Here is a 13465-nt window from a genome sequence, read left to right as displayed (position 1 = left end):
AAAAAAGAGTCACCTGGGATCCTTGGCTAAAACTGTAGGAGGTAGGGTTAGGAAACACAGTTTTGCCATAGGATCACCAGTAGTAAAACCTAGACCAAGAAGAAGTCGAATAGTTAGACATCAATATCTCAAAAAGGTAAAGATGTGCATACTAATTACTTTCTCAAAGCCATCAGTTGCAGCTACAAATTTACTTTCAGATAAACTTGTTCTGTTGAACAAACATGTCCATCATTTGATGTCTCAGACAATGACAGGATGATGAACCACAGCTTCTTTCCAGCGAGCCCCTGCTGCACATACTGTTGCCTAGTTTCCTTGTGGAAAGTGCATTTGTTGTCTCCATGAGCATTGCTCATATTCATTAAACATAGCAATGACCCCATTATTCCTTGATCTTCCAGCTTTCTTCTCCACTAGACGGAGGAGTGGATATCAGGTCTATTTTCTCTATGCCACTATTTCAAATACAGTGCATTTCTCTACCACTATGCATTGCACATAACAGTTGTGCTTCTTCTAGTTTATTTTCTTAACTTCATCTAAAGAAAACCCACATCCTCCCAGACTTGACCACAGCATGCCTCCCAGTCTACATTTCAGTCTTTTAGAATGGTCTGTCAAAAATACAAGAGTAGAAGCTGGGTACATACACATTAAAAACTAGCAAGAAATGTTACATGTTGACAAGTGAGTATTTTAATATATTCTAGAGCAGATGAGAGGCTATCACTATTTAAAATGCCATGCTTTTCAATTATAATTTGAAAATGGGTTTTCTCCTTTAGCCACTTAACCTCAAAGCATTTTTATTACAATGAGACAAAAGCTTTGAGAAAAACAAAGATTGGGCTCTTAATAACAACCAACATAGGCATAGAAGAATTTTATAGCATCCTTATGCTTCTGAAACCCAGTGCGTAATGAAGTTATTTTCAATGATCGTTCAAACTAAGTGAGCTTTTCTAATGCAAATTCTGAATTTAGTTTTTATTATATTTATAAACTCAATACATAGTGGAGGAGAGTTTCTTCACAAACTTCTCCAAAGCAGACATAAAGCAAGCATAATCATGCTGCCCTTATTCATACTGGCACTCAAATAGATGACATAGAATAATAAAAATCTTTACTGTCAGTATTTTGGTAAATAACATTTTAACTATTAACTTCATACCTCCTGCAGAAGGTCCCCTTCATCATTCATCTCACACTTTTTTATTTAAGTCGACTTTGGAAACCACAATATGCCCAACAAATGCATTCAACATGTATTTATATGTATACCTGAAACAAACACTGCAGATGATGAATTCCATGGAGGCTCTTTCCAGAGTGGTCTGGCAGGTAATAAAAGATAAACACCAGACTCTGATGTGTCATGCCCAAGGCACTAGAAGAGTCAAATGACAAATGCTGGAAATGCACTAGAAGAGTCAAATGACAAATGCTCATTTATGCCTGACTCCCTACAAACAAAGGACATTACAATGCTTAAAACTGTGTTGATTGACTTTTTCTCCAACATACTGAATTTTGTTATATAACAATTGTATTCTAGAATGAAATCTATTGTTAGATTCAGATGATGAAACCTGTATTAGACAACTATGCAATCACGGTCCACAGACAAAACACAAATGGAAAAACACAGCTGTAAGTGACCCAGATTTGTACCAATGGCAAAGATCCACTCATTTGTAGTTCCTATTTTTCTTTTCCTTTCTTTTCTAGGGTCCCTTCTAGCCTCTAAATTAATTCTGGTCCTTCATTATATAACAAAACCCATCTTTCTTTAGCCTTTCTAATTCTACAAATGTCAGCCTCTGACAAACCCCAGCCCTTCCCAGCTGGCCAGGGGGAACATACAATGATCTACAGGTTACCCTATATGGTCCTAGGAACAATCCTAACTCAGTCAGAGAGAACAGGGAATGCTTTTTCAATGAAATTACATTTCTGCTGCCTTCAATTGTGACTTTAAGTTGGTGGAAGAGGGTAGAGGGTGTTTCTAAATCAAATCAAATCCTTTCTAAGCATTTTCCATGTTTGAGTGTACAGTCTTCCATAGCTGATCACTTCATTCCTGGACTTTGGCCTGAGGAAGCTCAGGCCAGCACTCCAGCCCAGCATCCAGGCCTAACTCCCTTGTTCTATTTCCACAATAGCTTAGTTATTATTTTATGGTTGTTGTAGTCAACTCTACTTTTTCATTTATTTCTTTTTTTTTCACTTATTTCTTTACTCATCTTTCCACCTGCCTCTATCTTTGTGTCTCTTTTCTACATTATAAATTTCAGTATCTTCTTAGTTTGCCCTCTGTGTCTACTTCTAATCAAACCATAAGATAGAATTCAAACACACTGTTTATAACAGAAGCTATACTGCTGATAAGTTTTCTTCTCTGTTCTTAATTACAAAACTTAATATATAAAAAGTTTTTCATTTCTCTCCTAAAACTTAAAAAATCAAATTGGACTTGTTTACCTAATTACTTTATGTTGATTTTTCATAATTTGATCCAAATCCAAATGTCAATACTAATTTTCTTAATAAACTTTAATAAATCAAGACAAAGTAAAAAAATTATAGCTGAAATTTTCAGATAATCAATATTATTTATATGAAATATAACAACTTACATACTGTTTACATCCATAACCATACTCTCTTTCTTTAACCCTCCAATTAATCATCAATTCTTATTCTAATAAACAAGGTAAAATGAAAATATTGTTGTATCATAAAACAGGGAGTTGGTACATTTCTGAAAAATAAGTCAGATAAATAGTTAAGTCTTAGTAAGTTGTTAGACCTTCTTTATTATTCATTATATGAGAGTTTTCATGTCACATGCAAAGCAGTTTTACCTGCCCAATAGTGGCACAAACTGCACACCATATGTCAGAGAGATCTTAATTCAGAGATTCTAATTTCCAATGACAATCTATTCATTGATCATCTTTCCAATTTTGTTGTATTCAGTAGACCTGTAACTCATCATTTCTGACCTCCCAGTCAAATTGCTTTAGACTCTCCTCACTCTAAACCTCAAGATAGCTACTTTAACAAGTCGCCTCCACGACTGCTTCCACTTGTCTAGTTGTATACTTACTAAAAATTAATCATAGTTATTTTCAAAATTGCTTATCTTAATTGCACTAGTTATTGCAAATATGCAGTTTAATTAAATATTATATAAACTAATACAAATAAAGATAGTTAACATTGCTTCAAAGCTAAGATGAACATTTTACAAAGACTTGAAAATGATACAAGTCTTAGTTTGTTATGTTTAAAAAAATACCATTGCCTAGGTAGTTTATAAATTATAAAAATATATTTCTTATAATTCTAAAGGCTAAGAAGTCCAAGATCAAGACACTACAGATTCAATGTCTGGTGAGGGCCTACTTCCTGGTTCATAAATGGTAGTCTTCTCATTGCATCCTCAAATAGAGTTTTCTGGAGTCTCTTTTAGGAGGGTACTAATCCCATTCATGAAGGATTCAGTAAATAGCAGTACATGTATAATAAAAAATTGTTGCTAAATTCTGTTTAGGTAATACACCTGTAAAAAAATAAGATAATTTATTAAAGTATAGAATTTTCTTTTGGTTTATCCTAAGATCTTACATCACTAAATAAGTAAATAATCTTCTATTATTCTTATATGAGGCACTATGATAACAGTTTATGCAAGAAAGACAATATGAGATTCAAATCAGTGAATATATACTCAAAACAAGGTATTTATCCCAAATCAATAGATTGGATGATAAATGTATAATTATATGACTTAAGTTAAAAGAGTATCCTCAGATAAGTACTCCTTTTTAGGGTACTTTATTTCAGCTGACTTTCCTGATCAATCAACCAATTTACCACTGATTGTTTAAGATAAAAGATCTTCTTTATCTTTACAAACTTTTCTTTAAAAAGTGGATGAGGGCTTTTGGAGAGAGATGCCAGATATAACACCTGCATTTACTTTTGCTAGCTAAAAAAAAAAAAAAAAAAAAAAGAGGGAGAGAGAGAGAGAGTGAAAATCTAACTAAAGGGCATAAGTGAAAAAGAAAATGGAAATGGTGACAACAGAAAAAAGATTTGGGTGGTAGAAAGTATGTAGACAAATTGTAGGAAACGTTTAATAAACCACAGAAAGCTAATTCTAAATAATCAGTGAGAAAAGTCAAGAAACAATGCAATGTGCATTGTAGAACTTTCCAGAAATAAGAGAAAAAAGACAAAGAAATGAAAGAATAAGATCAAAGGGACTGAAAAAGAAAAAGATGACCAATCTAGGAGGTTTGACATATGAATAATAAGTTTCAGAAAAAAAGAAAATAGAGGAAAAATAGAGGGGAACCTATCTTCAAAAATAATCATTCCCAGAATTGAAGGGCATGAGTTTCCAGAATGAAAAGGTATGCTGAATAATTAGCTAAATGGATTAAAATTCATACACATCAAGACTCATTATCATAAAATTTCAAAACTCTAACACATACAATATATGAAGAATCCAAAAGAACCCAGACTTCTTAATGGCAACACTGGAAACTAGAAAACAATGGAGAAAAGATTTTGAAATTCTGTAGAGAAACACTTAACCCATTATTCTATATTGAATCAAAACTATCAATCAAATGAACAAAATTAAGGCATATTTCACATGTTTCACATATGATTTATATACCCTTTCTCAGAAAACTAATGATGGATATATTTTTCCAATAGAGGAAACCAATACAGTAGAAAACCATAGATCCAAGTAACAGCAGATCCAACATGGGAGACAGTAAAGTGAATCCCCAGGAAATTGATAGGTAAAATCTCAGAACAACAGCTGAATATCAAGAGTAAAAAAAAAAAAAAAAATCACATTGCTCAACTGTGTATAGCTTTACATAATCATGATAATGTAGATAAATACGAAATATTGATTTTAATAACATTACAATGCTTTGTTAGGACAACTGTGGGAATTGAAATTTTGCATTTCAATTGTATTTAGGGAGAAGCAAGGAGAGAACTAAATCCTCATTCATCCAAAGTGAGAAGTCCATAGTTAATGCCAAAAACTTAAAGATGAGTAAACAGTAATATAAGTGCAATTTTTAGATATACTGAGTTAAAAAGATCCAGCTAAAGAAATTGAGATTAGATGTCTTGGGAAGGGAAACAGAAGTGCGATGAGGAACTGCTCGATGCTTGAATCCATGATCTTTAATAAACATGAAAATTGGTGTGTGGAGGAAGGGTGAATTGCTGATATTCATTCTTGAAAAGGCGGCTCTTCCAATTGTGTTTACTTGATTTTTCTTTCTTCTTCTTTTTTGCTTTTTGGTAAAAAGTCTTATGTAATTTCTTTATGTACAATTAATCACTTTATCCCTTCACGTAAGTTTATATAGTGTTTCCCATATGGTAGAGTATTTTACCTGTCTTTTATATCCCCCATCCACACTGTGAGTTTCTAGAGGGTTTGGATTCTATTTTGTAACTTGAGCACCTGGAACACTGCCTATTTCATAATAAGACATCAATATACTTTTGTTGAATGAATGAGGTGTGAGAGAGACTGAGTTTATTGTTTAGGGAAAAAATGCCACACTCCTGTTATGAGAATTAAGTATATATTGCCAAAAAAACAGATAGACTCTTTTGCCATTCTAAATAAAATTTTTATGATAACTCAGTCTCAAATGATAACCTCTATGCTCCAGTCATTCACTGTAGCCACTGAAGATAACATGAGTGCCTTCTTTCTATTAAAGGACTGAAAACATCTATTTTCAGACATCTGCACCCAGAAGTGACAATTTATATTCAAGATTATGATTATGTTTTAGGTAAAGTCAAAGCCCTTCATATAATTTATATACCAAACACTTGAGTGTTCTCTGACCAGGTTGCTGCTTTAGAAAATAATATGTATTATTTCAGATTTGTTGAGAACCTCTACAGGGTACTCAATTAAGAAGATTCACAAACTGAACACCATATTCTCACCACATTGCCTCCTAGACAGTAGACAGAGTTAAGGATAAGTTGTATATTCTCTTTGAATCTAGATGATTTATGAATAATTTTTTCTGCAAAATAGATAGAATTATAATCTACACACAAAATATTAAAAAAAATAAAGACAGTAGACTCTAATAGGGCCAAACCTCATTTCAAAAATTTGATTTCCATTGTGTTCTGGCTGTTATAAAGGATGGAAGATGATAATCTAAATGGTATATTTCTCATGTGCACTGGTATATCACAAACAAATTTCTGATAGCATCATAAATTTTATTTTTTAAAGATTTTATATAAATAAACTCATGTTTATTCATTCATGAGAGACAGAAAGAAAGAGAGAGGCAGAGACACAGGCAGAGGGAGAAGCAGGCTCCATGCAGGGAGCCCGACTCGGGACTCAATCCCGGGACTCTAGGATCACGCCCTGGGCTGAAGGCAGGTGCTAAATCACTGAGCCACCCAGGGATCCCCTGGCATCATAAATTATAAAGTAATATGTCTTTAATTAAGCAAACATACTTAAAAAAAAGAAGCAAATAAAAAAAAAAACCTTCCCAAAATACCTTTTTTTGGGGCCCACTAATTGCACTTCTTCAATGAAAGCCCTTTTACTGATATAGTGTGTTTCAATCTCTTTACTTTGGAACTGTGACCTAGATGAAGTTGAAGAGCCCACATTGTTTCCTCTACTCCTGTTGTAAAAGTTTGTAATCATGACAAAAGCTTTAGGAATTTTACAAATGTTTAACCCTGCTACAACATTGTAGTAGATAAAATAAGACACACTCATATACTTCTTTGTATGTGCAAGCGAAAATCTAAGTGCTTCACAGATGCTAACTCATTTGATCTCTCCAAAATTAATGAGTTACTATTATTACCCCCATTTCACAGATGGAGTAACTAAGGTACATATATCTTATGTATCTTGCTGAAGCTCCACAGCCTTAGTGGCAACACCAGCTTCCGAACTCTAATAGCTCCAAAAGTCCACAGTCTCAACCACAAGGACAAGATGGGAAGGGACTCAAGCTTAAAAGAACACAGTTCCCAAGAAAGCATTAATATATCCATAAAGTTAAAGTGAGGAATCTTTAATAATCCTTGTCTCTTTGCATTTATGCAAACCTATCAGGAGCCTTATGGGTTAAAGGAAACTCTGCTGGTATCCTCTTATTTCCCTTATACATATTGATGTGCATATATTTAACGTCCTTTTGGAAAATTCTCATTTTTTTGCTAGTCCACTTAATCATCCCTTTATTCATGATGCAGTCCAGCACATGTGTGGTGAATAGCTGCATCACAGGCTAACTATGCAGGCAGCTACCACAATCACTTGTTGTGCATGGATAAATGGTATATAACCAACCCTGTGATATTAGCAGGAGATACATTAAAAGTCTTATTATTATAAAAATCAGTTTTCAAGAAACCAAATGTTAGTAACAGGTTTAAGAGATAGATAGGGAAAAGCAATGAATTGTCAGAAGTCCATATTCAATATTTCTCATTCACAAGCACTTGTTCAATACCTACAATATCAGGCAAATGATTATAGCCACTGAGCCATGAATGTAAGATTCAAGTCTTTTCCCTACCCCTCTTCTGAGACAACATATGGGAAGACTGTTCAACTCGAGTACTTCTCTTGCCAAAAAGAGGTAATCTAATTGAGTGGATCCAGAAAAGAGTGGCTAAAATGATTAAAGGAATGATGGGATTCGTTTTATGAGAACAGATTGCAGAAGCTAAAGTTTACTAAGTACCAACAAGGGGAAATAGTGGGTTGTTTACCACTAAGTTACTGCCTTCTGATGAATTATTTAACAGGACTGGAGGAGCAAAAGATGCAAATTAAGTACAAGATCAAACCTATTCTTTCAATGTAGAAGAAACAGTGGGAGAAAATGAAAACCATAATAATTCTGGTTTCATTTCATGTTTATGTATATTATATGTTACAAGACAATGTATGAGACACAAAGTTCTTGCCTTCCCAGCACTAACTGCTAAAGAAATAGAATAAAACATGCCCAATGTGACTAAGGGCCTAGGTGATTTGTGAGAATGATTACTGAATACAGAGGAGAGAATAGTCTTTTTTACCACCTCCATCCATCACAAAATCATAGTTTAGGGTCAGCAGGAGGCCTTGACAACAGTGACAAAGGATACTTCCACCTGTCTTTCTCCAGATTTGTGGTAGTTCTAGAAGCTGCATGGGTTTTCTCCTCTTTCATATGTACCTGTTGAAGAGAATGTGGCCAAACATTGTGAAGAGCAATATTTGGGCTTTCAGTAGTTCTGGAACTCCTGATCAGAACAGCTTCCTGTAGTCCCCTCCACCTACCCCGCCCCCAATTCTCCCCAATTCTGTCTAGAAACAATTCATCTTCTAAAGAAACAGTAGATCTGTTTACAGGATTGAGATTTAAAACCTATCATTAAAAATAAATAGTTTGGGTAGAGCTGAGTAGAAGATCAGTGATTTCATGAATGTGCAGAAAAACACACTGCCGGGGTGGGGGAGATCCTGGGTGCCTCAGTCAGTAAGATAGCCAACTCTTGATTTCGGCTCAGGTCATGATCTCGGGGTCCTGAGATCAATCCCCACATTGTGTTGGGCTCCACACTCAGTTGGGAGTCTACTTCAAGATTCTTCCCTTTCCTTTTCCCTCTGCCCTTCCCCCCGTACTTGCTCACTCTCAAACAAACAAATCTTTAAAAAACACACACATAAGCAGGAGATCGGAGGATTTTTGTTGTCCTTTTCATTTACTCTGGAAAAAGAATTTCTCCTATCATCTGATCCTTCTATAAATTCAATTAAGCAGTAAGTACTAAATAATGCAACTCCCTAAAAAAAGTATATGACAATTATGTAGAGTTGGTAAAATTAAAAAAAAAAACTAGTTCAAAATCATTTAATACAGCATTCTCAATTATTATTCATATATTTAGCCAAACTCCATAAAGTTAAATGAAGTCGATCGTGAATGTAGGAGCATGAAATCTGAGTTCCAAGGCACATAAGGAGCTTGCATTCACGTATAATGAGCTAAAAATTACTCCAAAACAACCAGAGCTCTATTTAGAAAAAGAAGGGCAGTGTCATAGAATACATTTTTATAACACCATTAATTTAATAAATTTGATAGCATTGTCCATGTGTCCTTCTCTTACTAATGTCCTTCCAAATATTAGGACAGTGCTTAAAAATTATTAGCAATTCTAAAATCTTTCATTTATGTAGATATGTCATTCAGTATTTAGCATATTTCAAAATAGAATAGTGATGAACATACTAAATATTAACATAAAAATATATTTACAAGAAAAATAACTATATTCTCCAAAACATAAAAAAGAAGCTTGCCACCATTTTATATTTTTGCAAATCTTTTTTAATATCTAGAAGTCAAAACTCACTAGAATCTCATCTCTGCTTTTGCATTCATTCCATTGCAGTACTACATGCCATGCAGCCTCTGAATAACTCCACTCTACACTCATGAGAGAATGAGAATGAAAAAGACAAATAACATCTTACTACAGAAATAATTTTGACTTCATAGTCTCCTCAAAGGGTCTGAGGGGATCCCTGGACCACACTGAGAACTGCTGCTATAAGGGAACAGCCAGCAGATTAAAGACCTGAGTTCAAATAAAGCCTTGTTCCTTAAAGGCACATCACCTAATTTGCTTGATCTTGGCTTCTTTGCAAAATGAGGATTGAGGTAAGATGATGTCTCAGATTCTTCCCGTATTTATGCTCCCTGTGGTGTATTCCAGGTTTTATGTAAACCCTTCACTTTCATGCTGTAATTGCCATAGTAGAAAATTGACCTTATAAATTAATTCCAACTAAGCACCTAGCATGAGTAGCCCAGGTAAGAATTAGAACATTTCCGTGTATCGGGCATAGGGAATAATAAAAAAAAATGAAATAAAAATAAAATGATGGAATTCCTAAACACAAGATGGTATCTGAAACAAATAAAGGACATTATTGGAAAAACTGGTGAAATACAAATAAATTTTCTAGTTAATAGTATTGTGCCAAGATTAATTTCTTAGTTTTGATAAATGTTCTATGGTTATGTAAGATGCAAACATAAGAGGAAGCTTGGAGAAGAGCATGCTGGAACTCTGTACTATTTTTGAAAGTCCTTTGTAAATTTAAAATTATCTTAAAAAAATAAACAAGATGGCATGGAGAGCAGCACTGTGATATCACTGTGACTGAGCTGAGGGCAGAGGGGTAGAGATGCCCTGCAGATCCCTCCAGAGCTGCCATCTGCTCTTCAGGCCCTCACCATCTCCTCATCATTTTTTAAGAACCCCAAAGAGAACAAAAGTAGTCCAGTGCATCAAGAACATAATGTGAAATCTCATAAAGGAATTCAATGTTTAGAAAAATGATTAAAACTGGGATATTTTAAATGCTATTATCAGTGAATGGTAAAAGTACAAATATTCAATTTGCTATTTGATTTATCAATTCAGTTAGATTCATAATGAGCATTGTTTACTCATAACCTCTTATGGATATTGATGCTGTTCTGTTTCATTTTGTTTACTGCCTAGAATCTAAAACACATCTTGTGTTTGGGGGGAAAAGAGACCTATGTTGAGAATGTTGGTGGAAACAACAGACCAATTCTCACTACAGAGGCTAAAAATACTAGATTCTCACATTTCAAACCCTACAGTTAACCTGTATGCACCTCATCTAGGAACAGGTATTTGTCTTCTGCTCAGCCAATCAGAACTAAAAAACTCTCAGTCCAAAGCTATTGGACAAAGGAGCAGGGACAGGGAAGACTTCTCTGTACATGGTAGCAGTGGCTGAAAGATCCAGTTTCTAGAGGCAGAAGTGGCAGGGCTTGGTGTTCTGTGAGTAATTCAGGGACAAGCTACATCATCTACTGCTCAGTGGTGGATGTGTCTTTGTACGGTCAGTTCTGTGCCATTCTTTTAAGCCATAGTTCAGTCTGCTTTTCTCCAATTTCTGGGGCTAGTATCAGCTTCCTTGATGACTCTGTAAGCTATCTGATGTCTTTGCAAGTTTGTTTTCTGTTAAATCTATCAGAGTTGATTTCTGTTACTAAGTACCCCAACTGTTATATACTCATTTATGCAACTCTAGAATTAGTTCACTCCAAAGTACAAGTAGTTACTATGGTAGGCCGAATTCTAAAGACGGGCCCCCCAAGATGTCTATCATCTGGTTATTCAATGGAATACTAATCTAGGTACTGCTATGAAAGGATTTGCTTAGGCAATTCAAATTCCATATCATAGACTTTTACGATATAGAGATTATCCAAATGGATTTAAACTAATCCCATTAGCCCTTTAAAAGCAGAGCATTTTCTCTGGCCAGGCAGCTGGAGGGAAAATCAGAGATGGAAAGCACCAGAAAGATTCAGAGGACCATTTGTTGCTCACTTGAAGATAGAAGAGGCCACTTGACAAGCAATGTGAGCAACCTGCAGCTGAGCTCTAGCATGAAAATGGGAGCCTGAATCCTATAAATGAAAACCAAATTACATCAAAAATCTACAAAGGCTTGAACATAGATTCTTCTCCCATGTGTTCATCCAAACCTGCTATTGTCTTCTGTAGCATGGGCTCAGAGGGAACCCAACCATCATCCGTAACTTTAGTTCTACCTGAAAATATATTCCAGCTCCAATCAAGAAACTTGCAAATGAACTTTGGAATAGATACCATTATCCCACAAAAATAAAGACATCCCTTTAAAGAATTATTACATCAACAGTAGAGAGATGAAACTTGGCTGATCTCTCTTTCCTTTTTCTTTCCCTTTTAATGTGTTTTAATAAGATGGTTTCTTTTTTATTTCTTCTTTTTTTTTACTTTTTGTAGATTTTTAATTTCTTTCTTAAATGCATAATCATAACAGCCTTATATCTGTGACAGCTAGAACAAGGTTCATCTGGAGATGACAGAAAATCCAAAATAATAGCAGCACAAATAAAGTAAGATTTTATTTTTCTCCAAAAATAAAGCCTAAAGATAGGCAAGCTAGTGCTCACAGTATCATGAACCCCTGTTCCTTCTATCTTATTTCTCTGCCAACTACAACCATTGCTCTTTCCACATGGCCAGGACTGCTTTAAGATAGCAGGTATTGTGTTCCTTTCAACCAGCAGGAAGGAGGAAAGGCAAAGGTGGCTATGCCCTTTACTTTGAGATCACAGGACAAACTTCATGCTTCCAGCCCATTGATCTGGAATTAATCACATGGCCACTCTGCTGTAAGTGAGGCTGGAAGGTAAAGTCTCTACTGTGGGCATCCATATTCTCAGCTGGAAATCATGGTTCTACAACTAAAGAGGCAGAGAAGAATGGGCCAATTAGCAATATCTGATGCAACATCTTTTGCTTCAAAATGTTTCCATTTAATGAAAGACCACTCTTTAAATTTCCAAACATAAATGGTATGTTTCTGAATTCCATATTACAGTCTGTTGACCTATTTGTTGAGTCTTACACTAATTCTGCATGATTTACTTACTACATATTTAAAGTACGCTTTGGATATACAGTGGGTCAAATCTTACTTTATTGTTCCTTTTTCAAAAAATGTTTAATAGTTTTGTGCATTTTCCCTTACAGATGAATTACAAGGCTAAAAGAAGAAAAAAACCTATTTGATACTTTGGATTCACATCAACTTGTAGAATATTTAGGGAAAACTGACATCTTTACAATTCATAGTGTTATTATAATGACATGATTATCTATTTATTCGGCTCTTCTTTGTGTTCTTAAGTTGTAAGGTTTTGATTATGGTTCAAATGTGCATTTTTAGAGTTTATTTTTCTCTGCTTCAGTTTATTTTATAATCCATTTTTTCCATAAGTTCGTCACTTTTTTCATTCACAAATTAATTCTGTTTTTCCAAAATGACTTACTCCAGTTTGTCTTTAAAAGGATCTCTAAGAGGGGGATCCCTGGGTCGCTCAGTGGTTTAGCACCTGCCTTCGGCCCAGGGAGTAATCCTGGAGACCCGGGATTGAGTCCCACATCAGATTCCCTGCATGGAGCCTGCTTCTCCCTCTGCCTGTCTCTCTCTCTCTCTGTCTCTCTCTCTCTTTCTGTGTGTCTCATTAATAAATAAATAAAATCTTTTTAAAAAATAAAAATAAATAAAAAATAAAAAAGGACCTCTAAGATAAGGTACCGTTCTTCACAGCTGATAAAATACATGCTTTATGAAATAAAATTAGATAATGACAAAGTCCTTTGAAAATTCAGAAAGTTACCAAGTATCTGTCCTGTTCTTATTTTTAATTAATTATAACTGTAAATGTGCAAGCTGCATCTCAGAATGACTAATCATGTTTCTAAAACCTGCTTAAATAAATGGTAACTCATTTGAAAATCCAGAACAATCGCT

General features: G+C 34.7%; 1 protein-coding gene across 1 annotated transcript in view; it reads right to left on the bottom strand.

Annotated features, from left to right (window-relative positions):
• Positions 1 to 1558, bottom strand: part of LGSN (lengsin, lens protein with glutamine synthetase domain) — a 29933-nt gene extending 28375 nt beyond the window's left edge. The window contains exon 1 of the mRNA XM_072832477.1: positions 1288 to 1558. Coding sequence (XP_072688578.1) covers positions 1288 to 1455 — 168 coding nt within the window. The 5' untranslated portion in view covers positions 1456 to 1558. The remainder of the gene's footprint in view (positions 1 to 1287) is intronic.
• Between the last annotated feature and the right edge of the window lie 11907 nt (positions 1559 to 13465).

Source organism: Canis lupus, chromosome 7 (assembly GCF_048164855.1).
Source record: "Canis lupus baileyi chromosome 7, mCanLup2.hap1, whole genome shotgun sequence".
NCBI classification, from domain to species: domain Eukaryota; kingdom Metazoa; phylum Chordata; class Mammalia; order Carnivora; family Canidae; genus Canis; species Canis lupus.
The sequence above is the reverse complement of the archived record's forward strand: the minus strand, read 5'-3'. Positions and strand labels throughout refer to the sequence as shown.